The sequence below is a fragment of the Mustelus asterias genome, chromosome 13, assembly GCF_964213995.1.
Source record: "Mustelus asterias chromosome 13, sMusAst1.hap1.1, whole genome shotgun sequence".
Lineage (NCBI taxonomy): Eukaryota > Metazoa > Chordata > Chondrichthyes > Carcharhiniformes > Triakidae > Mustelus > Mustelus asterias.
The window spans coordinates 23,012,889-23,038,261 of NC_135813.1; the positions used below are offsets into that span (position 1 = coordinate 23,012,889).

Below are 25,373 nucleotides of genomic sequence, written 5' to 3' on the forward strand. Positions count from 1 at the left end.
AGGGTTAAAGTAAATTACCTGTAACTTACTCTGGCGCATCTTGTGATGCCACACTCTCTGGGTTTTATGTACTCTATTGATTTGCTGTTGCTACTCTGTTAAAATTTCCGACCATTCCTGTGGTACCCCGCACTCTGCTCATTGTGCTTCCATCATTTCATTTACATCTCCAGACCCTCCGGTAGTGCCTGCCCAATGTTTAATAGCTGAAAGTTTGTGGGGTATTATCTGCTGCTACTGAATGCAACATATCCTTTAGTGTAACTATCAAAAACTGTTTTAGGACTGTTCAACAGTTCCAAATGGTTTTAATTGATGAAAATAATTATCTGTGCACTTCTCTTTGATGCTTCATACCTGTTGTGCTGATCCATATGAATAATTCTATTACCAATCATAATCAATTCATTTTGTACTTCTACTCACATTTGGCTGCTCTTTACAATTCTCCTGTGCATATGGAACGTTCATTTAATTTTCTCAGATGCCTGCTAGTTTGTTCATCATGTTTAAAGTGAGTTTATCTGACATCTTAGCTGGAAGTTTCATTATTATGTCCGAGTTACCAGAGTAATTTTGAAGATTGAAAGCAAGATGTGATCCTGTTAATTAAGCTTTGCAGCTACACATTTGCAATATAAGCTGTGTGACAGTTTTTGTTCCTATCTGGCTTCTGAACATATTAAAAATTACCAGTTTTCTTGGATGGAGTGACCTTCCTGTTTCTGTACAGTTCAGTGACCAGGGTTCCAGTAGACAAGACGTTTGCAGTCTCAAGACTTCCTGCCGTGGTCAAGGCCTTGCTCTTCTGACATCGAGCTGTCATTTTCCTGAATATGCTTAATTAAAAACATGTTCGCTGTATGTCATCTGGAAAGGGTTTAGACTGTAAGACCTTTCTCTCAGTGATGTGTGAACATTCCTGTGGATAGCAGCTAAAACACATACATGAAATCTTATTTATGCACCAAAGTAAACTGCTTGATGTCAAGAAACCATAATGTGAAACTTCTAAGTACTTTGGTAGTGTTCTCGACCAACCAGAGCTGTTGCCACTTATTATTTTACATGGCAAATGTGAAATTGTATATTGCCATAAATGAAGTGAAGGTTTAAAATCTTTGGGGTTCTGTTGGGAATATGTGAATTTTATCTCTGGCTTTGTCTTCCAAAATCAATTAAACCAGTTAGCTGGACAGAAAGAGTATAGCCTACTTTTAACCCAAAACCCCTTAATTCAAATTATTTAATAATCATTTATTTTAAGCACTAAATTTGCGGTGTTACTTAATTTAACCGTTTAATGCAGATTAATGGATAATTAATTTTTTTTCTGACAAAGAAAAAGAACAATCTATCTTTGGAATAAACTACCTGTATTAAAAATGTTCCATTATTCTAGCTCCACTGAAAATAGGTTGATGTGTTTTTAACACGAAATCTAAGTGTGGAGCATTTTTCCAATCTTAATTTAAAGTAGTGCAAAATTGTGAGGAGGATACTACACTTTTCCGTAAGTTTGTTCGGTTTCCTATTTTATTTACCTTCGGTGGCATCCACACTTTCACAGCAATAACTCCAAAGAAAGAAACTGGAGTGCCTTTGTTTTTGCTCCCATCTGAAGAAATTGTCTTTTTACTTGGAAGGAATCCCAGGTATAGTCCATGCAGCACTCATCTTTTATAAAAATCACTCATGAACCAGTCAGAGGACATTCTCATCATCACTAACAGGAATCATCCAAGTCACTCCAGTCGGGATTATTTTATTTTTGTGTTGATTCAGTGGTACAGATGCAGAATTGCATGTGGATCTTGAAATTGTTGGCAGCAGCTATCAGATATGACTTGAAATGCTTGGAAATCTTTGCAGATTAATCTAATACAGTAGTTACACCAGCACAATTTTTATTATCCCAAACGATAAGCCATCGGTGAGGATGTTCGTGATGACCCAAATCAGGAGACAAACATTCTTATTGGTGGATAACAAATACATTTTGTGTCTCTTTCCTTCCAATGGTCACCTCCCTCACAGGACAATGTCTGAACTTGAAGATTATGGCCCCAACCATGCAAGTCCTTGCAGATAAACAGATGTGAACTTTGGGTAGCCTGGTTATCTTTTCAACATTTTCTTTCTTTGTAGATTAGTAGTAATGCAGTAGTCAGGTTTATAAACAAACAGTAGGCAAGCTGCAAATTCCATCTTCTCTTGACATCAAGTGAATCAGTTGCTGATTTAACAAAACACTCAGATATTTTCATTCACCACCTTGTGGGGGTTCCTTGACAAGGGCATGTTCAAAACTCATTATTGGACTCTGCGTGCAGAAGTGTAATGATGTGATTCTTAAATATCGGAGTGTTGTTCTTATGGAATGCTTTTCCTTGATTTTTTTGTTTCTGTTTAGAGCCCAGTTCTGTCACAAAACACAGCAGCAAAGTTAAGTCTTTCTCATAATCTTTTATTGGTTAGAGAAGATTTGGTTCATTCACTTCCTGGCACACAGCGTGACTGATTCTTCTGAATTTTATTATGGGTCTGTTTTTGTCAAGCACAACCGAGAACTCGACAACTCTCAGATCTTCCAGCTGACAAGATGGTTGCTGAGAGAGCTAGCCTAGAGAGGTGCAGATCAAGTGAATAAAAATTAGATATTCTTTTATACCTCCAATACTAATGAAGTGCCTTGCTTGGTTAATTACACCAAGTAGCAGCCCAGCTGGAAACTAACAAATCTCAATTCAGTTGAGGCAATGGAGATCAGGTAACCAGTAGCCCTGAGATACAGCTCACGTCTTGCTTATGATTCTGGTTCTTACCTACTTGAACTGAAGTTCTCTCAAGTGTATATACTTTCCAGGCAAAATCCCTTCTTATTCAAAAACCAAATGCTGTGGATACTGGAAATCTGAAATGAAAACGTGTATAAGATGTTGAGAGGCATAGATCGGGTGGACTCTCAGAGGCTTTTTCCCAGGGTGGAAATGGCTGCTATGAGAGGACACAGGTTTAAGGTGCTGGGGGGTAGGTACAGGGGAAATGTTAGGGGGAAGTTTTTCACACAAAGGGTGGTGGGCGAGTGGAATCGGCTGCCGTCAGTGGTGGTGGAGGCAAACTCAATAGGGCCTTTTAAGAGACTCCTGGATGAGTACATGGGACTTAATAGGATGGGGGGTTATAGGTAGGCCTAATAGGTAGGGATATGTTCGGCACAACTTGTTGGGCCGAAGGGCCTGTTTTGTGCTGTAGTTTTTATTCTTTGTTTCTATGTTTCTAAAACAGAAAATGCTGAAAATATTTAACTGTTCAGGCAGCATCAGTGAAGAGAAACAGAGTTCACTGGAGGTTAGAAGAGTAAGAGGTGATTTGATTGAAACCTTTAAGATTCCGAGGGGTCTTGACAGGGTAGATATGGAGAGGATGTTTCATCTTTTAAGAGAATCTAGAGCCAGGGGGTCACTAAGTTTAAAGTTTATTTACTTGTGTCACAAGTAGGCTTACATTAACACTGCAGTGAAGTTACTGTGAAACTCCCCTAGTCGCCACATTCCGGCGCCTGTTCAGGTACAATGAGAAAGCATGGCCAATGCACCTAAGCAGCACGTCTTTCAGACTGTGGGAGGAAACCAGAGCACCTGGAGGAAACCCACACAGACATGGGGAGAACATGCAGGCTCCGCACAGATAGTGACCCAAGCTGGGAATTGAACCTGGGTCCCTGGCACTGTGCTAACCACTGTGCCGCCGTGCCACCCGATCTAAAAATAAGGGGCTACTCACTTAAGACAGAGATGAGATGAAATGTTTTTTAGGAAGGATGTAAGTATTTGGAATTCTCGCCCTCAAAAGGCAGTGAAAGCAGAGTCTTTGAATATCTTAAGGCAGAAGTAGATGGATTCTTGATTAACAAGGGGGTGAAAGGTTATTGGGGGTAGGCGGGAGGTTACAATCAGATCAGCCATGATCTTATTGAATGTTGGAGCTGGTTTGAGGGGCTGAGTGGCCTAATCCTGCTCCTATTTCGTAGGTTCATATGTATGTAAGCATCACAGACCTGAAACATTATTTCTGTTCCTCTCGCCATAGATGCTGCCTGGCCTGATGAGTATTCCCAACATTTGCTTTTTAAAAATTTTTTTATTCAGTTCTGCAAAAGCAGCTTCTCAGACATGCACAATAAAAAGGAAATTTGCTGTTCATGCATGGAAGATGTTTTTGTTCTGGAGAAGTTCCTAAGAAGTGACTCAAAACATTAACTCAGTTTTTCTCTCTCCACAGATGCTGCCAGACCTGCTGAGTTTTCCAGCATTTTCAGTTTTTATTTCAGATTTCCAGCATCCGTGATACTTTGCTTTTATTTTGGACATGTTTTGTAACAGGTTAATTATACTATTACACAAGAAAACTTGAGTGAACCCTAGAAATTTCAACGAGCATTAGAATAGACAGTGGAACTCTGCTCAAGTATTTGCATGAACAATCCACATCCTAATTATATTTTGTGTGCACACACACACGCGTGCGTATACACACATACGTGCACACACACACACATACACACTTATCTGACCCATTAGGAGATGTACCTAATCTTACATAAGATATAAAAATGAGCTGCATCTGAAGTTTGACATAAGCCAGATGTTATGTATGTAAGAATACAGCCAGGACTTTTAAGTGCTTCAGTACTTGAGAAATCTTTAATGCTGCTAAGGGTAAGATTAGTCGCTATCAGCTAACTGTCATTCACTGCTGAGAATCACTTGCGCATCTTGCTTCTGATTTTGTCATTTGTGACTAAAAAAACCGCACTCACCAGTATGATACATGGATGACAATAGCAAAATCGTGGTGAGTGACAAGACTTTAATTCAGTTCAACAATTGCAATCATATCAAACTAAGAGGATTAATTTTGAATGGAATGTAATTGCTAGCAGGTTCAAGAGATGACTCAAATCATAACCTTCTATTCAAGGGCGAATATGTATTCAGACTGTGGCATTCCTTATAATTTTGTTTGGTTACCTTGGCAGATCAGGAGAAAACCTGGAGTTTAAACCTTTTCATTTCCTTTCAGACATCACAAGTGTAGTATGATCTTTCATAAGAAGATAGTACTTATTTGTGGAAGCTACTGGCACAGAAGACCAAGCAACTTTATCTCATTTTGTGTTATTCTATGCTTTTATCCCCATTAGTTAAACATTAACAAATAAAAGGCAGTGCACACTGTCTGTGTGGAGTTTGCACATTCTCCTTGTGTCTGCGTGGGTTTCCTCCGGGTGCTCCGGTTTCCTCCCACAGTCCAAAGATGTGCGGGTTAGGTTGATTGGCCATGCTAAAATTGCCCCTTAGAGTCATGAGATGTGTAGGTTAGAGCGATTAGTGGGTAGGATATGGGGATAGGGCCTGGGTGGGATTGTGGTCGGTGCAGACTCGATGGGCCGAAGGGCCTCTTTCTGCACTGTAGGGTATCTATCTATCATAATATATTAAACATCTTGCAACTAATGTGTGCTTCCTGTTCTTGTGCATTTTCTGTGTCATGTTTGCCACAGCTTTCTTCTCAGCCTTCATCGTCATTTATACTTTTCAGTTCTTCCAAAAATATCACTGTTATTTTTTTTAGATGGTACTTTAGAGATCATTTTTTCTAGCTAAGTTTACAATATTCCTTGCAAGAAAATTTTATTTCTTTTCTGGTATTTTGATTTAAAATGTCTTGATTAGCTTTAATTTAATTTAACAGTTTTTAAAATTTAATCTCTATTGCCATCACAGGCCTCAGTTGCACCTGTTACTGGCATAGTTTTAGCCACCTCGCTGCACATGCTTTTGTTCCTTCCACCCTCCTACCATTCTGCCAGACCTTCCCAGCCTAGCTGCACAAATCCCCAAAGTGGCTTTCCCACCCTCTCTCCATCATCAGACCTTTCCATACCCAAAAATCGGCAAACTTCCCCCTTTTCCGCCAAAGTCCTCTTCCTGGCCTTAAATGGAAAACAATTTTCAATGTATGTGGGGTTGGATATTTCCCAAATAGTTTGCCCATGACTTTCACCTGTTCTATTAAAAGTGCAAATGTTTTACACTTTACAGGCCTATTTATCTTCAACTCCTATCTACCTTGCAACACTTTAAGAACCCTCTTGCCTCCAAATTATTTTGCACATCTACCTATCTAAAACTGAGACCATTTTCCCACCATCGTGCAGTTTTCTAGGCTTTAAGGAGCTATTTACACTATATACTTAAGTTAAGCAACATATATTAATAATCAAATAAATAGGTTGTTGAATTTAATCATCAAAACACTCATTTTCTTCTGTTACTTGGGACTCACTCGCAGTAGAATAGCACATAATGTAAGCAGCTCAATGAGAGCAGTTTTCTCTTAATCTGGGATTGGAAAATGAGAAAAGGATCTGTAGTACTTCTGGTCCCCGGTGATTATTTGCCAACCTTGCCATACTCCACCGTTGGTTGGGATGTTTGCTAGCTGGATAAGTAGTGGGAAACCTCCAACTGCTATACGAGAGTAAGATGTGCGGTTTTTGCTGGCAAAACTCCGCTGAAATGGATTCAGTTGAAAGTAAGACTAATTCCAATTATGAAAATTTAAAAGATGCTATATTTGGAGTTGTTGGTTGGATTGGGAAGGGTGGGGTGGAGGAATTCCCCACGTAAGCAGGTTTTCTGCCATTAAGCAGAACATTGTATCTGAGGCAGGAGTTGGGGGTTTGACTTAGATTTCTGCCATTCCCTTGCATCTTTTTCATACTAAATTGGATGGAAACAATTTCTGCATTGTCACAAAAGATGATACCTTAATTCAGTTAACCCACTTGCCCACTGAAACTACAGCGTTTCTGCATGTACAAAATCTAACTAATATGTCCCACCCGTAGTGTAGGGCAGAAAAATATCCTTTTCAGAAATATAATATTCAATATATAATGCAGTGGATCATAATATATTTTTTGATCCATTGAAACTACTAATGGGGAATAGTTCTGTTTGATATTTATAGCATAATAATAAATCTGTCCTTTACACATACTTCTGCAAAATTGCTCTAAGTAGTGAACAGCAGAATTTTTTAAAGCTTTATTCGTGGAATGAGGGTGTCGCTGGCGAGACCAGCATTTGTTGCCCATCCCCAATTGTATTTGAATTGAGTGGCTTATAAGGCAATTTTAGAGGACAGTTGTGTGTACCACATCGCTATGTGTCTTGGTCAGACTGGGTAAGGTTGGCGGGTTTCCTTTCCTGAATGGCATTAGTGAATTAGATTGGTTTTTACAACAATCAGTAATAATTGTCTTGGTCATGATTAATTTAATTTAAATTCCACCAGCTGCCGTGGTGGGATTTGCATCCACGGCCCCAGAACATTAGCCTCTGGATTACTTGTCCATTTCACTACCACCACACCTCTATCTCCTCCAGTAGCAAACCCATGATTCCAGGATCTATATTGAACTCTGATCTTTTACAACCTAAATACATCTATCTGTAATGTGCTTATGAAGCTTTATGATGTCAAAAAATTATGTATATTTCTAAATGTGCAATGCAAGAATCATATATTCAAATGTAAAGGAAGGCAGAACTCGGGATAAAATAGATTGGGCAGTTGGTTCTGGAAATTCTTCAACAAGCCCACTTTACGTTGCAATGCCAAATGGGAGATCTCATTCCACTTTTGACTAAATGGGGGAAGCATCATAAGTAAGAAAAAAACAGAATGTGTACTATTTTTCCAGCCATAACTTGGATGAGTCATTTCCTAGCATGTTGAAATGCCAGTTTCTTTACAGGGAAAAACTCTGGCTGATCTTTTTACTTTCAAAGACAAGTTTCATGAATGTTTTATGAACAAAGCTTCAGAATGTTTTCATCTTTGACACACGCTGTATTGGGGATTAAGAATAAGATGTTAAAATAGAAGGATAAGATTGAAGATACACTTTCAATCGAGGCCCAGCATGAATTCTGTAATACCATATATACGGAAGTAGGGTTTTGATATATTACTATTTTACTGTATGAAAATATTGATATAGTTGTGCTTTATTCCTTTGATGGCTTAACACATTCAACCTGTTGACTTGTGTGCGTTGTTCCCATTGTGAGTAGTCATGTTGCTTTCACTGCGTCTTGTGCTATTTCTTATATATATTCATTTCTAAGCAGTTCTCTGTTCTTTTGTAAATCTATCTGTAGAGTACTTTGAGGGGAAAAAAATATATATAGCTTTTTAAATGGGGAAGGTTTTCTTCAAGGTGGAAATGAAAACTGGGTATGTGTACATTTATTTCTGGAAGATTTTGCGATCGGTTGTGGAATCATTATACTCCAACAGTTTACTGGTTTTAACAGCAAAACAACACCATCCAGCACAAAGCAGCCTGCCTGATTGGCACTCCTCCTACCACTCATGCCGAGTAGCAGCAGTATGTACCATTTACAAGATGCACTGCAGCAACTTGTCAAGTCTCCTTCGACAACACCTTCCAACCCATGACCTTTACCACCTTGAAGGACCAGGGCAGCAGGTGCTACCTCTTGCAAGTTTCCCTCTAAGCCGCACACTATCGCAACTTGGAAATACATTGCCTTTCCTTCACTGTTGCTAGGTCAAAATCCTGGGACTCCCTTGCTAACAGCATTGTGGGTGTATCCAAACCTCATGAACTGCAGCGGTTCAAGAAGGCAGCTTACCACCACCTTCTCAAAAGCAATTATGAATGGGCATAAAATGGTGGCCTAGCCAGCGACATACGCATCCCATGAAAGAATTAATCAGAAAAAGCACTGACTTCTGATGGATAAAACTGAATTAGCAATAATTAGGCTGTAATGTGTTTTGAAATGTGTTGTAAATATGACATTTTATATTCTTTGACATGGAAGAAAACATCAATCTGTGTGGTAGCACAAAATGAGGAATAACAAATTGACAGCCTCTGTTACATACTGCCCAATTTTCGTCTCCAGTAACTTTGATGAAAATTTAAACAAAATTGGCAGCATGTGCAAATAGGCTGTTGAATCAATGTCCCCCATTTCACACTCCAGCGGAAGTCAAATTTCATCCCCAATAACTTCACCCATAACCTGTATTGTGGGATACTTGTTGAGTGATTTGTGTACATCATGATCTTATTAGAAGTGCCCAAGTATATGTTCTGACCAGAATAATTGTAGCTCTAAAAATCAGTACCTATTTTGAGAGAGAAGTTCTTGCTTCATAAAGCTACAGACAGCCTTCTAAATGGATCTAAAATGCACATTTAAAAAATACTAATTTTTAAGATTACTGATTTAACTGAAATGGAACTAGATGATTTGTCAATCTGTTTATGAACACCGTGGATAATTGCAATGATGAACTTGGGTTCTTTTTTCTGTTCTTAGTGCTCCAATGCCCTACCTCATAGGAGTGCATTCAAGTTTAATGGAGGTAAGTGTATTTTTGATTTGATTTACTATTGTCACATGTATTAGTATACAGTGAAAAGTATTGTTTTTTGCACGCTATATAGACAAGGCATACTGTACATAGGGAAGGAAAGGAGAGAGCGCACAATGTAGTGTTACAGTCATAGCTAGGGTGTAGAGAAAGATCGACTTAATGCGAGGTAGGTCCATTCAAAAGCCTAATGGCAGCAGTGAAGAAGCTGTTCTTGAGTTGGTTGGTACGTGTCCTCAGACTTTTGTATCTTTTTCTCGATAGAAGGAGGCGAAAGAGAGTATGTCCGGTGTGCGTGGGGTCCCTGATTATGCTGGCTGCTTTTCCGAGTTATTTTGTTTTCTCATTGGAAATGGATTACACCTTCCCTACATCTTTACAGGCTTATTAGTTATTTTCTAATCATTTTATTAAAATGCAACTACAACTCAGTTTATGTAAGATATAAGCTTTCTTCATATTTTTCTTAAAGCTGACGTTTTCAGAACAAGTATTTAAAAGGAGTTATTAAAATTGTGATCACTCACTTCAGTCTTCTGCATTGATACATGAAAAACACGACATGATTCAAAAATCTGAACTTTCAGTGGTCTTATCAAATCAATAGAAAGTTCAGCACTTGTCACCCTTGGTGTTTTTGCTTCAGATTGGCATGAAAAACGCAAAGGATTTATTGCAATGAATGTATTATACACTCTTGTTTTCTTTCTCTTAACATTTAAAAGCATAATTATTGTATACATTTACCAGCATTTAAGTTTACCTGAAGAAATTGATTTAAACACTAGTGCAGAGTAATCTTCATGAATTGTGCTGTAGGCCTTTTTAAGAATATAAAAGACTAGCAAACGATGCTTTACAAAATCTTAATACATGCACATGCTTAAAACTGCAGTTCAAAACCACGTTATGTGCATCCTTTGATAAAGTTGAGTGCCTTTTACTGCTTTCTCGAAATAAAATTCCATAGATCTGAAATCATGGCCAGATTTTAGTTATTGGCCGGAATTCTCTGGCCATTCACGCCAGCGGGATTCTCTGGTCCCACCAGCAGTGCAGCCTCGCCCTCGGGTTTCACGGCAGTGTGGGGTGCCATCAGTGGAAAATCCCATTGACAGCAGCAGGAGCGGAGAATCCCATTGCTGGTGAACAGCACGCCACCTTCCACCACTGGGAAACATGCAGCTGGGAGGCTGGAAAATCTCGCCCATTGTCTCAGCCTCATACTTTTTAGCTTTAGGTTATGTTTTTCTTTGTTATTGTAATAAACCAGGGGGGAAAAAAACCTATTCAATCAGCCATTTGCTGCTAAGTACAATAACATTGGTCTGGTACCTTTTTTAGATTAGGCAGATGTGTTTGTTTATTTTATAATTAAGCTAATCTGTTAATAGGGCCATCTAAATGATTTTTACTCCAAATTGGTGTTTCAGTTTTTCTGCAATAAAACTTGAAAACTAAAAAAAACATGCCAATTTTTTTTTCATAAGTGACTTTTTTTTGTTTGTCTTTTTTGGTGATCCCATGGCAAGGTTGACAGGCAGACCGTTAGATGGTCAGCCACCTCCCAGGCCTCTGCCAGTTGAGCCATGGACACAGACTTCGGAAAGCTGGCTAACATGGCTAGAGCTCCATTGGTTCTTATATGGAAACACCCAAGATCCTTGCTTCCACTTGGCATTTTGCGAAAATGATACAGCAAAGATTGTAGATGCAAATGCACACTGGGTCAATTCAACAAGAAAATTTAATCACCGCTGCATTAATTTCAGTAGAGCTAAATTACAAACAGTACATCTCCCTGATGAAAGTTTGTTCCTTTCTTAAGAATCAAAACCACAGGGGGAGTGCTTTCTGTGCCAGGTATCCCCAAAAAAACTGTACAGTGTTAGAGCAACATATCTGCTTCCTATACTGGATATTAAACTTATATATGTATCCTTTCAGATGACACAAGGTTTGCACACATGTAGACATGGAAATTATTACTTTGGATTAACTGAAGACTATCCGAGGCCAGATTTGGAAATTGCACTATTTTGGCCTTACTTTGTGCTTCCCCAGCATTAACTTTTCTACTGTGCTATCTAACTTCTGTACTAGCAAATATAAACTTGCCAGTTTGTTGTGTGTCAACCCATAACCTACTTTGTCATTGTTAGTTTTCTCAGTTCCTTTCTTGAGAGCCCTGATTCATCCTGGGGTATGGTTTCTGGCCACTCTGAGCCCAGGTAGTGAGTGTCGTTTGCCGGCTAATTGACCACAGAATATGTCATTGTAGAGCTCCAACCTGACCCTAGCATGCATTCCCAACACCAGTTCATTCATAATCAGAAGTGGGAACCTTACTACTTTATTGGATTATCTTGATGGGTACAGGTTAGGAATTGAATTTGGGAATCTCTTGATTATAAGACTCTACGCTACCAAAAGGGATACGATGAAAGATTGATCAGGGAGTGTCCCCTTATGAGGAACATAAATCTATTAATTTGATAAATGAAGGTGAATGGCCCAGCATTCTAGTTGAATACATTTGTTTGATACAAAATTAAGATTTCCTGAGTCTAAATCTGCATGCACCATATAGATGCCGCTGATGGGAGATGAATTCTGTACCAGACATTTAGTCTCTACACATTACATAAATGAATGTTGTCACAAAACTCAACGCACCATTCCCACGATTGCAGGCAGATTCCAGAAGTATCAAAGCAAATATTCTATTCAAACAGTAACAGCACTTCTCATCTACCATTCACTATTTTTAATTTTCTACATTAGAGAAACGGATTTACCAGTTCTGGGAAAGTGTGGGCATGAATTCAGGAATCATTAACATTTTGCAGTCTGTTGCAGTAGTGACCATGATTCTTCAGCTAAGATGTAAATACCATGCTCCACAAAGGAAACCAGACATAAAAGTTAACTGCTTGTTGATTCAAGTATAAGATATAAATGTCTGGATATTATCAATAGGGGAAATCGCCTTGATATTGTTTGAAGGGCCCTCCTCTGCTTTAAGGAAAACAGTCCTCTCTTCACAGCTGAAATGTTCCAGCCCTGGCAACACCCTGGTGAATCTCCTCTGCACCCTTTCGAATGGAATCACATCCTCCCTATAGTGTGATGACCAGAACTGAACACAGTACTCTAGCTGTGGCCAAACAAGCTTTTTATACAGTTCCATCATAATCTCCCTGCTCTTCTATTCTGTACCTCACCTGATAAAGGCAAGTATTCCATATGTCTTCTTAACCTCCTTATCTACCTGTCCTTCTGCATTCAGAGACCTACGGACATGCACTCCAAGGTCTCTCTGGTCTTCTGTACTTCCTGTCGTTCATTGTTTATTCCATTCCCTTGTTAGTCCTCCCCAAAATGCATCACCTCGCACTTTTCAGGGTTAAATCCCATTTACCACTGTTCTGCCCATCTGACCAGCCTGCCTGTATCATCCTGTAATCTAAGGCTTTCCTCCTTGCTATTTACCACACCAGCAATTTTTATGTCATCTGCACATTTACTGATCATATCTCCCACATTCACGTCTGGATTACTAATGTACACTACAAACACAAGGGACCCAGCACCAATCCCTGAGGTACACCACTGGACACAGGCTTCCAATCACAACACATCTTCAAAAAACCTTTGAATACATATTGTTAGACCAGCCAGCTGAATAGTTAATGGTTTGATCGACCTCTTACAATCTGGAAAATGCATGAGAAAGAATTTTGGGCTTTTAATTCTAATAGTTTAATGAAAATCTTTTGAAGCTTCATGTTCAACAGAAGCAAGTCTATTCACACATGGATTCTTTCTAATGCCATATTAACTTTTATTAAGGCAGTAGATTTATGTGTGATGTTCAGCTTAATCTGTTTTCTGGTAGTTTCCCATATATTTGTTTGAAAGGAAAGGATTTCATGTTTCAAACACATCTATTTTCAGGATTAAGAATATAGATGATCTGTTGTTGAAAACTATTAGGGAAATCCTGAAATAATGGACTGCAGCGATTCAAGAAAGCAGCTCACCAGCACCTTCTCGAGGGCAACTAGGGATGGGCAATAAATGCTGGCCAACCAGTGACGTCCATGTCCCACGAATGAATAAATAAATAGACAGTGATCTAGTTTTCCTATCATCACTTAATTTGTATTTATATCGCTTTTCTTAATCAAAAGCAACATGAAAGCCTAAAGAAACCATCAGCTGTTAAAGAAATCTTACAGTATCTGCTGAGTAATGAAGTAAAATTGCAGTAGGTTAACTTAATTCATGTTAAATGAAGAACAGAGTTTACTACAGATAACTGTACATTTCAGTAATATACATTACTGCGCCTTCACGTTGGTACATTAACCTGTTGACTTACGAATGCCTTGACTAATTTGAGTACAAGTTATATTTAGGAATAAATAATCAAAATGTGCTAACTTAGAAATGATAGATTCCTACACTTCAATTATTTTCCTCTAAAGATGACCTCTGTTTACCTAATTTGTTCAACCTACATCAAATCATGTTTAGAAAAAAAATATTAGAATTACCTTTGCACCTCTGTCTCTTTTTGGTCTTCAGCATTATTACTATTGTAATGTAAAATGAGACGGATAGACATGTTACCATTGAAACATTTGAACTATATGTTTGTGGTTTGAGTATCCTATGATTTGTAGCTAGACTCAAAGGTATATCAAGTACTGGTGCCCATCTACACTGAATACATAAAATCAGCTACCGATTTTTTTGAAATATTGGGTAATTATATAAAAGTAGAATTTTCCATATTCAGAAACCAGGATAATATCCATTTTGGTGGTGAAAATAGTTTCCAAACTGGTAAATATAATGGATTAATATTCAGTAAGCATATCTGTCATGAAAATTCCCAAAATGACGTTGACATATTACTGCACCAATTGGGCTGGTATGAAAGGTCTAAATTTTGATTTTACCGTTGGAAATTAAAACCAGAAATATGTCTTTGTTATAACATTTTACAGTGTATTTAGATTCAGGCTCATTTTGTGGATGGATGGTTCTGAGTATGCTTAATTCATAGTGATGTGGGAATTTTGGGATTCTGTCAGTTCATTGTAATTTGTATGTATGATTACTTTTGTCCTTTCACAACTTTCAGAATGAAACATGGCACCAAATACTTGTTGATTTGGCAATATAAATAAAACGCAAAGTTTCCTTTTATTTCCCATGGGTCAATGTATCAACAGCTTTATTTTAAAGGAAGGTAGGATTGTCACCTTGCCAATTTGACCAAGGTTTATAAAATCCAATAATCTTTTTACCATTGGAAGGAATACTTTCAAGAAAAGGAATTCAGTGGCTGTGATGAATGAAAAGGAATCTAAACTAAAATACAAATAAAGTGAAAGTAAAGTTGTAATAATATACGTTTGTTTGTACCAGTGAAACACAAGATCAAGGCAGTGCCCAACTTAAAATGTATTATAAACTTTCATGGTGAGGTCATGCACAGAAAGAAGGCTGATGTGGAGATGAATATTGGTTTGGTTTGGCTTGGCTTGAATCAGATGGACTTCAAGATGTATGGTGGAAAAATTAACTTCATCAGGGGTATAAGATGGGTGAGTCCAAAGATGTGCAGGTTAGGTTGATTGGCCATGCTAAAAATTGCCCCTTAGTGTCCTGGGATGCGTGGATTAGCGGGTAAAATATGTAGGGATATGGGGTAGGGCCTGGATGGGATTGTGGTCGGTGCGGACTCGATGGGCCGAATGGCCTCTTTCTGTACTGTAGGGTTTCTATGATTTCTATGATTTCAAATCAACTATGCACTCTGCCAATCAGGTAGTCAATCAGGGGCTTATCCTGCACCAAGCCAAAGTTGAAAATTTGGTAACTTTGTGGCATTTTGCTGTGAATGCCAATGTAACAATAGTTTCTATACTTCAAAAGTAATCCAGTGATATTAAAGTACTTCTCTAGTTATTTCCTTTCTTTCCCTCTATTTCCTCCTACCTTCTGACTTACTTCCTTAGAAAATGCAGGAGCTTCCACTTTCATATCCTCAAGATGTAAGTTCTTCACAGCCGGTTTTACTCACCTTCGTCATTGCAGCCAATTACCAGACAGCATAATTCCATTCAGGGTGTTGTTGGTTGGGAGATAAAAGTTGGTCAGGATACTCAGAGAACACTTGTTTCTTCTGTTGTGCTGTGATATCCTGTATCTCTACCTGAGAAGGGAAATGGGGCCTCAGATTCATGTCTGAAGGATGGTGCCTCCAACAGTGTAGCAATCACCTATGTTGCATTGAGGTGTTGGCATAGATCACATGCTGAAATCTCCACAGATCCTACAATCTCAGACTGATCTAATAGGAGTGCTATCACTGTGCCAATATAGGTGAATAACATGTGGAAGGAAAAGGAATGGGAAAATAATATGTTGATTTGATTTATTATTGTCACATGTAATAACATACAGTGATAGGTATTGTTTCTTGAGTGCTATACAGACAAAACATACAGTTCATAGAGAAGGAAACGAGAGAGTGCAGAATGTAGTGTTACAGTCATAGCTCGGGTGTAGAGGAAGATTAACTTAATGCAAGGTAAGTCCATTCAAAAGCCTGAGAGTAGCAGGGAAGAAGCTATTCTTTTGTCGGTTGGCACGTGACCTCAGACTTTTGTATCTGTTTCCCGAAGAAAGAAGGTGGAAGAGAGAATGTCCGGGATGCGTGGGGTCCTTAATTATGCTGGCTGCTTTGCCGAGGCAGTGGGAAGTGTAGACAGAGTCAATGGATGGGAGGCTGGTTTGCGTGATGGATTGGGCTACATTCACGACCTTTAGTTCCTTGCAGCCTTGGGCAGAGCGGGAGCCATACCAAGCTTGATGTAATCAGAAAGAATGCTTTCTATGGTGCATCTGTAAAATATGTGGAGGGAAAGGTGTACAACTTGGGCAGGGTTTGTGCTATTGGGAGAGATGCTGCACACTCCAAATGGCTGTTAGCCGGAAGGTGATTAACTGAGAAAACAGCACAATTTTTCCCTTTGTCATTTAGCATTGCAAAAATTAAGAATATATATAGTAACTTTAGCTTGAAATAGAAGAAGGGAATATATAGTTGACTTCCATCAAGCCAGCTAGCATAATCAGTCCCTTTACGCAAAACAAGTTGGCATCTCCATCTGCATTCCGAGAACAATGGAAAACAATGAAGGTCAACTAAATATCCTATTGCAGAGTCCAGTAGGATCTCTACAAAAAGAACCATGGCATTGTTTTTAGTTGGATGTCACTGACACCCGACAGACAATAAGAATTTTAATTTGCAAAGATTCACTCTGTGCTCAACAGTGGAAACATTGGGAGGCAATGCAATCATTGCAATTGCTTAAACTTTTACCATCAAAGCATGTTGAGTGAATCCACTTAAACAGCAGAAAGGGCTATTTTTAGAGTTGAGAATATAATATAGAATTACTAAAGAATGGATTTTGTAATTCATCCTTTTAAGACATTCCTATTTTCCATCTCTCTCATTGCAAGTAATCCCAGTTGCCCACTTTGTTTATAGCTAGGACTGCCTTGTGTGCATGCAATATATAATATTTAATTGTTTCACATTAATAGCCATGATGATACTTCTGGGTATACTAAAGTCAGCAGGAAGTGTTCAATTTAAAACTACACAACAGAAAATGCCCTTCGTTGGATTTACCAAAGGGAAAATTTCTTGGGCATCCTTCAAGTTTGAATAGTTAGTTGCAGATCTTTGACAGCCAGTTTGTCACAGCTGTTTATGATAATATATCCCAAAATCACCTGTTTAGGATCAGTGCTGCTGAGGACTCTAGGTAACAGGAAAGTGGAAAATGCACAGAAGGGGTTAGCAGCCCACACGCTGTGCAAGGATCAAAGAGTTTAAAGGTCAAAGGACATGTCTTGCCAAACCATATCTTTCTGTTGAATAGCTACTTCAGATCGTAAATCTGACGAGGATTTCATTAAGTCGTTCTGTCTGCTGCTGGGGCATGAAATCATAAAATTTTATATCATCAGCTTTTCCTGCTTCTGGCAGCCAGATTGACATATTGGTGTCCGTAAAAAGGACAAGTTTATGTCTTGTAGGAAACAAAGTATATTCTCACCAAAATCCCTTAAATCATTTTAGAGTCAAAGTACTGGTAAAGTTTAAAGTACCAAAAACTGTGAATACTCATCATTGATGAAAATTTAGTTTCATTATTTATTTGTGCTCATTGAAGCTGGGGGAGAATGGCCTGAGCGATGAGCCTTTCTGTGGTATTTGAGGTTTTGAAGTCTTATCTTATTTCAGGGATTTGGAGAACACTTTTGTATATTTTTAATTGTCTGAAATTGCATTCAGTCACCCTGAGAAAATGATAGCAAGTGGCAGTGCGGTTAAGTCATATCTTGAAGGAGGGTTTAAAAGACATATCATCAAGACAAATAGTACTAACTGCTTTCTATTTAATAGGCTGGTGAATAAGGCCCCCTGTAGTTTGTTTGAAAAGTTAATGCATTTTAACTGTGTTGGTGTCATTTGGAAAATTCAAAGCACTGTTTTCACTGAGAAAACAGCTCTTACTGATTAAGTCTGTAATTCTTGGTAAGCTACATTTATAGATGTAATAAACAATGTGTTCAGCAGTTGCTAAGATGGATTTCTGGACCTCTTGATTGCATGGAGTGTGTCATTCATAATACCAAAAATGCATAGATAGGTTTCCATCAGTGTGAGGACTTTAAATGAACCGTAGCACACAGCTAATGCAAACTTGACCAACTGATGGAAGCATGGCTTTATTTAATTCTTTTCCCCAAGGAACTACTTATGGTTTGATTCTGATAGCAATATGAGGAAATGCCAAGAAAATACGCGTTTTTTAAAAAAAGATTAATTACCTAGATTGTGTTTTCTGATATTCCAAGAAGTGTTGACATGAAATCATTAAAGATTTAAGGCTTATTGTTTGTGGCGAACCTTCAAATAAATGCACTATGATAGGTAGGTTGACTTATCTCAAATGTATGCACCCCAAATGATGCTCTCCTATCTTGCTATTGCACTTTTCAATTAAACACTTTTTGAAATCGCTTGCGTTTATCAGTAACATAACAAAGAGTAATTTGGTTTTTCAAAGCAGCTTTACTCCCAAATGTACAGCCCAGTTTTTATAAACCAATTTAGATTTCAAATAATATTTTTCAAAACGAGGTAGGATGTGTTGACACATTTCCTTACAATGAAATGTTTTTGTTGATATTTTTTCTACAACAGAAAGTGAGGAATCTGGCCTTAGAAGATGTTGTGATATTAAATGTGGACAACAATACACTGGAAACACCATTTGATGATCTTCAAAGCCTTCCTAATGATGTGGTTAGTATGGCCTAGCTCTCTTCTGTGTACTTGTATTACTGAACTCAACATTTAATATACCAATTTGTTTTGAAGCTTTCCCTTTCCATTACTCTATTTCATGTCTGTTTAACAATGTTACTTAGTCCGCCAAGTGTTTTATTTTTCTATAGTAAGGGGCAGGAGTGCATGAAAGCATTCTGGTACGTTACCAGCAGTCCTCACATTTCACTCCTTTTCATCCTAAATTTAAAACTGTCTCTTTCTGGAGAAACATAATTGTACTATCTGATTTCTTTCTTTTAAAATCCATTTATGGTGTTCTGACAAAATTATTAATTACCTGTGCCCCACTTTTGTTTCCTTCCAATTCTATTTCATTTTTAAATCATGGAATGGTATTGTGAGCTAAATGGTTTTTGCTTGGCAAGAAAAAGATGTGTCCAATTTGTCTTGCACTGCATCAGTGCCACCTGCTACTGGAGTACTCTTAATTAATAGATCAAAGGGACAAGGCAGAGGTGGTAAAGTGTGTAATTCAACTGAAGATAGCAGGGTACTTTGATCTAAACAAAGTTGTTCCAGAAAGAAAAAGATCGCAATTTCTTTCCAATCCTTTATGATCGATGTTCTGATGCCTATTTACATTTTATTTAATGCTATGATTTTTAAGCTTGATAAAGGGTAGAATAGGTTTAGGGTGTTATTTAAAGGTCTAACTAAAGAAAAATGTCCCTTTTGATGTAGAATGCTGACTTTAAAAGTACAGCAGATAAATGAGAATGGCATACACTGTTACACAGTCCAGTTCTTTTGTGTTTTCTTAAAAGGTGACATTGCTCACATCAGTGCTCTATGTGGCACCTAGATGTTAGATGTGTAACCAGTTATTGTGCTGCATCCAGCACCTTTATTTTGCAACCCAGCTTACCATCTGTTTGAAGTACTGGCCTGCTTTGAGTAAGCGTCCAAAATGCTGACAGCATTTTTGGGTTTACTGCAATAAAAGCAATTTGACATTTACAGACATGAAAGTACATATTGCTCACAAAAAAATCTCCCCATAGGCTTTATTGTGCATTCGTTGTGCTCTACAATTTGGCACTGCAATTGGAAAAAAAATAATTACACAGTAACAACTGTTCTATTTCAATGGACATAACTTAACCCTTTCAGCGACCCGTGTTCTTCATAGCATGGGCAAGCTCATGGGATTAGACAAAAGGCTTTTACAGATCAGAGAAACCAGAAAAATGATTACACGTCCTGACATTTACTGCCAAAACTATAAACACCTTTAATTATTAATTTTTATAATTCTTTTCATAATAAATGTCCAGAGGTCTAGTTAACTTTGACATCGAGACGGACCTCAATGCCAAGTAAAGTCTGCGCCATTTACAAACTTTTGATGCAGTGGGATAGTTTCAAAGAAAATAGTAGAAAACAAAGTAGATTTTGAGTGAACTCAACCGTTCACCACTAAACCTAAGAGCAACCCAGTTGCAGCACAGTTAGTGTACTGCATCAGAAACTGGAAGACTCAGGGTTAGAGTCACAGCCTAGGTTGTATTCACATTTGGTTTACTCAAACAGTGAGGGACTTATTTCTGAGTGGTTAGTAGCTAAAATGATGAGCGCAGGCAATGTGGCTCAAGCCTGAGAAACTATGAGGGTTTCTTTGTTCACTTTTTACAAAGATCAGATTTTAATATGTCAAATTTAAGCGTTTTAAGCATTTAAGAGTAACTTTAGCTTAACTTCTGTAGTAGGGAAAATGCTTGAATCTATCATCAAGGAAGAAATAGCGAGACAATGGATATAAATTGTCCCATTGGTAAGACGCAGCATGGGGTTCATGAAGGGAAGGTCATGTTTGACTAATTTGGTGGAATTCTTTGAGAACTGTACATGAGCGGTGGACAGTGTGGAACCTGTGGACGTGGTGTATCTGGATTTCCAGATGACATTTGACAAGGTGCCGGACCAAAGACTGCTACATAAGATAAAGGTGCACGGTGTTACGGGTAATGTATTAGCATGGATAGAGGATTGGTTAACTGACAGAAAGCAAAGAATGGGGGTAAATGGGTATGTTTCTGGTTGGCAATCAGTGACTAGTGGTGTGCCTCAGGGATAAAGTGTTGGGACCGCAATTGTTTACGATTTACATAGATGATTTGGAGTTGGGGACCAAATGTAGTGTGTCAAAATTTGCAGATGACGCTAAGATGAGTGGCAGAGCAAAGTGTGCAGAAGATACTGAAAGTCTGCAAAGGGATATAGATAGTCTAAGTGAATGAGCGAGGGTCTGGTAGATGGAATACAATGTTGGTAAATGTGAGATCATCCATTTTGGTAGGAACAACAGCAAAACGGACTATTATTTAAATGGTAAAGAAATTGCAGCATGGTGCTGTGCAGAGGGACCTGGGTGACCTTGTGCAGGAATCTCAAAGAGTTGGTATGCAGGTGCAGCAGCTAATTAAAAAGGCAAATGGAATTTTGTCCTTTATTGCTAGAGGGATGGAGTTTAAAAACAGCGAGGTTATGTTGCAGCTGTATAAGGTGCTGGTGAGGCCACACCTGAAGTACTGTGTACAGTTTTGGTCTCCTTATTTGAGAAAGGATATACTGGCACTGGAGGGGGTGCAGAGGAGATTCACTAGATTGATTCCGGAGTTGAGAGGGTTGGCTTTTGAGGAGAGACTGAGTAGACTGGGGCTATACTCATTGGAATTCAGAAGAATGAGGGGAGATCTTATAGAAACATGTTAGATTATGAAGGGAATAGATAAGATAGAAGCAAGGAAGTTGTTTCCACTGGTGGGTGAACCTAGAACTAGGGGGCACAGCCTCAAAATAAGGGGAAGCAGATTTAGGATTGAGTTGAGGAGTAACTTCTTCACACAAAGGGTTGTGAATCTGTAGAATTCCCTGCCCAGTGAAGCAGTTGAGGCTACCTCATTGAATGTTTTTAAGGCAAGGATAGATAAATTTTTGAACAGTAAAGGAATTAAGTGTTATGGTGAGCGGGCGGATAAGCGGAGCTGAGTCCACGAAAAGATCAGCCATGATCTTATTGAATGGCAGAGCAGGCTCGAGGGGCCAGATGGCCTACTCCTGCTCCGAGTTCTTATGTTCTTATGTTTTGTTTTCTAATTTGTACTTTTATCATGTTCTTTCAACAATCTTTCATCTGATTTCTTATCATTCTAAAAAGCATTGATATATAATGACTTGAGGTAATCTGGAATGATTCACTTGCTACACACATACATAACTTTTCCCTCTTCAGAAGCTAAGGTGAGGTGGGGGGAACAAAATCATCTAATATGAACTATGTTTTTTCTGCATGACAGAAAAGGTATTAAACAGGTAAAGAGGAGTCGATTAGCTCCTGTTTTCCCCCTCCTTGTTTGACTGCAACAGGTTTTTTTCATTAAAACGTATATACTTGCCAATTCAACGTGTGTTTAACTGTTCACACACTGTGATCATAAAATACACAGTCAAACAGGTTTTCTTGAGTATTAACAAAGAAAAGAGGATAGCTTTTACTGTACTTAAACTGCTTTAAGTAAAATAAAAAAATATGCTCAGACTTTCGTACTCAAAGGTCTCACACAGCAAATAATTTACAGAGTGAGAAAAGATAGGTAAAGCAAGTTAGAGTCCAGTAAAATTAAAAGGGTATACAGTTCAAGGAGTTTGGTGACTTGGTTGGCTTCAGGCTGAATTTAGCAGTCCTGCTGCTTCACTCAATGGCCTTAAGGTTTCCAACATGGAAATTATTTAAAGATGCAAATGACAATTTATCTGTCCTTCTGAAGACAGAAAGCTTTGTCTGCAACACCTGGGTTAATCACAATTAGCAAACATTGTTCAAAAGCTCATGAGTTGGATAGAACGAGAGAAAGGAAGGAATCCATGGGTTCTTATTCTGTCAGCATCTCAGCTACTGGTCCTGTTCTGCACAGAAAGCAGGTGCTTAAAACACACAAAAGATTGCGTTGCCTTCCAACTGCCCAAGGATCTAAATAAGGTCAGAGGGAGTTTAGGATTGTTAGATCATGTCTGAGAATCTCTCTCTCTCATCCAGGGTTCACATTGTTGAAGGTGTCTTGTTTAATGGTTTGTCTTCACCTGTTTGAGTACCAGGATGAGTGTCTGAACGCTCTGCTAATGTGCTTCATACACGTTCCCCTGAGATCATTATATTTGGTGGGTTTTTGCAGACAGGTATACTCCATGCACCTCATTGGTGTTGGAATGTGGAAAGCACAGTGCTGCAAATTATGTGGCCATCCTTGGCTGAGAGTTCAAATCACTAGAATGCAGCTTTAGTCTAGTTTTTTTAAAAATTCAGCCGGTAGATTCAAAAATCAGTTTTTGATATAAGCAGGTTTTCATGGCATCTGTTAATCTTGCCTTGTTGTTTTTCTGTTGTGTTTTCTGTGTACTTAGTTTTCATATTGGTGAATGATTAAAATATTTTAGTGCATATGTTAGTGGTAAATCTTTGAGCCCTGATTTCCATTTTCAACTCCTGATATATGATATTGGCCCATGAATTCCTGGCTCCTCAGTGTCAGATTTGGGAGGGGTACACCTAAGGCGCAGTGGGGAACCTCCCTTGGAAGTTCCCAGGTAAGGCTTTATGCAGTAATTGTCCAGAAGGGCTAACTTCCCCTGGACAATTGCATTGTGCTGGGAACCATCTGACAAAGCAATATAAATCAGATAGTTCTGCCAGTTTTACACCAATAGTTATTCTGAAAGAGTTAGGAAGAATAAAATCACTTCTAACTTCAGTGTAACTGTACCATGCTAACTAAATCATACCCTACCCATACCCCTCTCCCTCCTCCCCCCAAAACCCCTCTGGGCCCAACACTCGAGTCCGTCTGTTCACCCCCCACCCACCCAGCAGCCTAACTCAACCCCTCTCTAAGCAGACCTGACCGGACCCCCGCCAAATTTCATGCACTCCTGGACACTCACCTTCTCCCTGGCCTGTGGGTTCTTCTGAGGTGGAGATGCCGGCGTTGGACTGGGGTAAACACAGTAAGAAGTTTAACAACACCAGGTTAAAGTCCAACAGGTTTATTTGGTAGCAAAAGCCACACAAGCTTTCGGAGCAGAAACTGATAGCCAAGTTCCGCACACACGAGGACGGCCTCAACCGGGATATTGGGTTCATGTCACACTATTTGTAACTCCCACAGTTGTGTGGACCTGCAGAGTTTCACTGGCTGTCTTGTCTGGAGACAATACACATCTTTTTAGCCTGTCTTGATGCTCTCTCCACTCACATTGTTTCGTTTCTTAAAGACTTGATTAGTTGTAAGTATTCGCATTCCAACCATTATTCATGTAAATTGAGTCTGTGTCTTTATAAGCTCTGTTTGTGAACAGAATTCCCACTCACCTGAAGAAGGAGCTAAGAGCTCCGAAAGCTTGTGTGGCTTTTGCTACCAAATAAACCTGTTGGACTTTAACCTGGTGTTGTTAAACTTCTTACTGTGTTCTTCTGAGCCCATTAAACCAATCTGCTTTCTGGCAGCTAGTGTAGTATAAAAGATTGGGGGTGGGGGGAACGGCACGGTGACATAGCCTCCCTGAACTCGCCAATGTTGCACTCTGCTGTGATCTTTGGGGATGCTTTCGCTGCAGGCACCAGGCAGCTAAGTGTGTTTTACACTATTGTAATTCCAGTGGACCATGACTTTAAGCTGCTGGGTGGAAGTATGGTCCCATTGTGTTTGCACTCATTCTGCAATAGTGGTGTCAACTCTGAAACTTTCATCTTGGTTTCCAGTTTTATATCCAAGCAGTTGATGTTTGTCTTCTTGCAAGCAACAATATAATTTGGCAACTGCTGGTTGTGACAAATTTCCCAACAACAGTGAAACAGAAAAACTGCTTCAGGAAGCAGTTTGTCAACATAAATGAGTGATTACATATGAATGTAATGGGACATGTATGGATACTTTATTAGTTATGGTCTCAAAATATTATTTTCTTTTAATGTAGCACTGAAAGGTTATTGATCAAGTTATTGAATAATTTGCCATCAAAATGAATTTAATTTCTCAGTTAGCAAACAAAATGCCTTAAGCGAGCTTGAACTACAAACATTTTCTTCTCTTGCTTTCGATCATTGGCTTTTGTAAAGTGTAAGTCAGCTACAATTGAGCCCGGAGTTTTTTCATTTGCTATCCTTTGTCAGTCCTCCCTTTCTCCGTCCTCATAATATAATGTCCTTGTGATCATCATCATATTTATACCATTCTTTAGAAAGAGGATAATTTGAATTTCACTGTAATATACCAAGTACACCTTACAGTTTTGAGAACCTTATTAATTTGGATTTAGTGCCACGCTAGAATCAAATGTTTACGTGAACTGCAGCAGTTCTTTTTCCATAGGCAGTGGCCAGCATATTGTGTGCCTTTCGTTGGACAGCCAACAAGTTTGGGCAATATTTCTGCAAGTGGTTGAA

General features: G+C 38.7%; 1 protein-coding gene across 10 annotated transcripts in view; it reads left to right on the plus strand.

The window, feature by feature from the left end:
- Positions 1-25,373, plus strand: part of dennd1a (DENN/MADD domain containing 1A) — a 532,879-nt gene that overhangs the window by 310,041 nt on the left and 197,465 nt on the right. For all 10 annotated transcript variants that reach the window (XM_078226515.1, XM_078226519.1, XM_078226517.1 and 7 more), the window contains exons 11-12: positions 9,429-9,474; positions 18,788-18,889. In XM_078226515.1, coding sequence (XP_078082641.1) covers positions 9,429-9,474; positions 18,788-18,889 — 148 coding nt within the window. The remainder of the gene's footprint in view (positions 1-9,428; positions 9,475-18,787; positions 18,890-25,373) is intronic.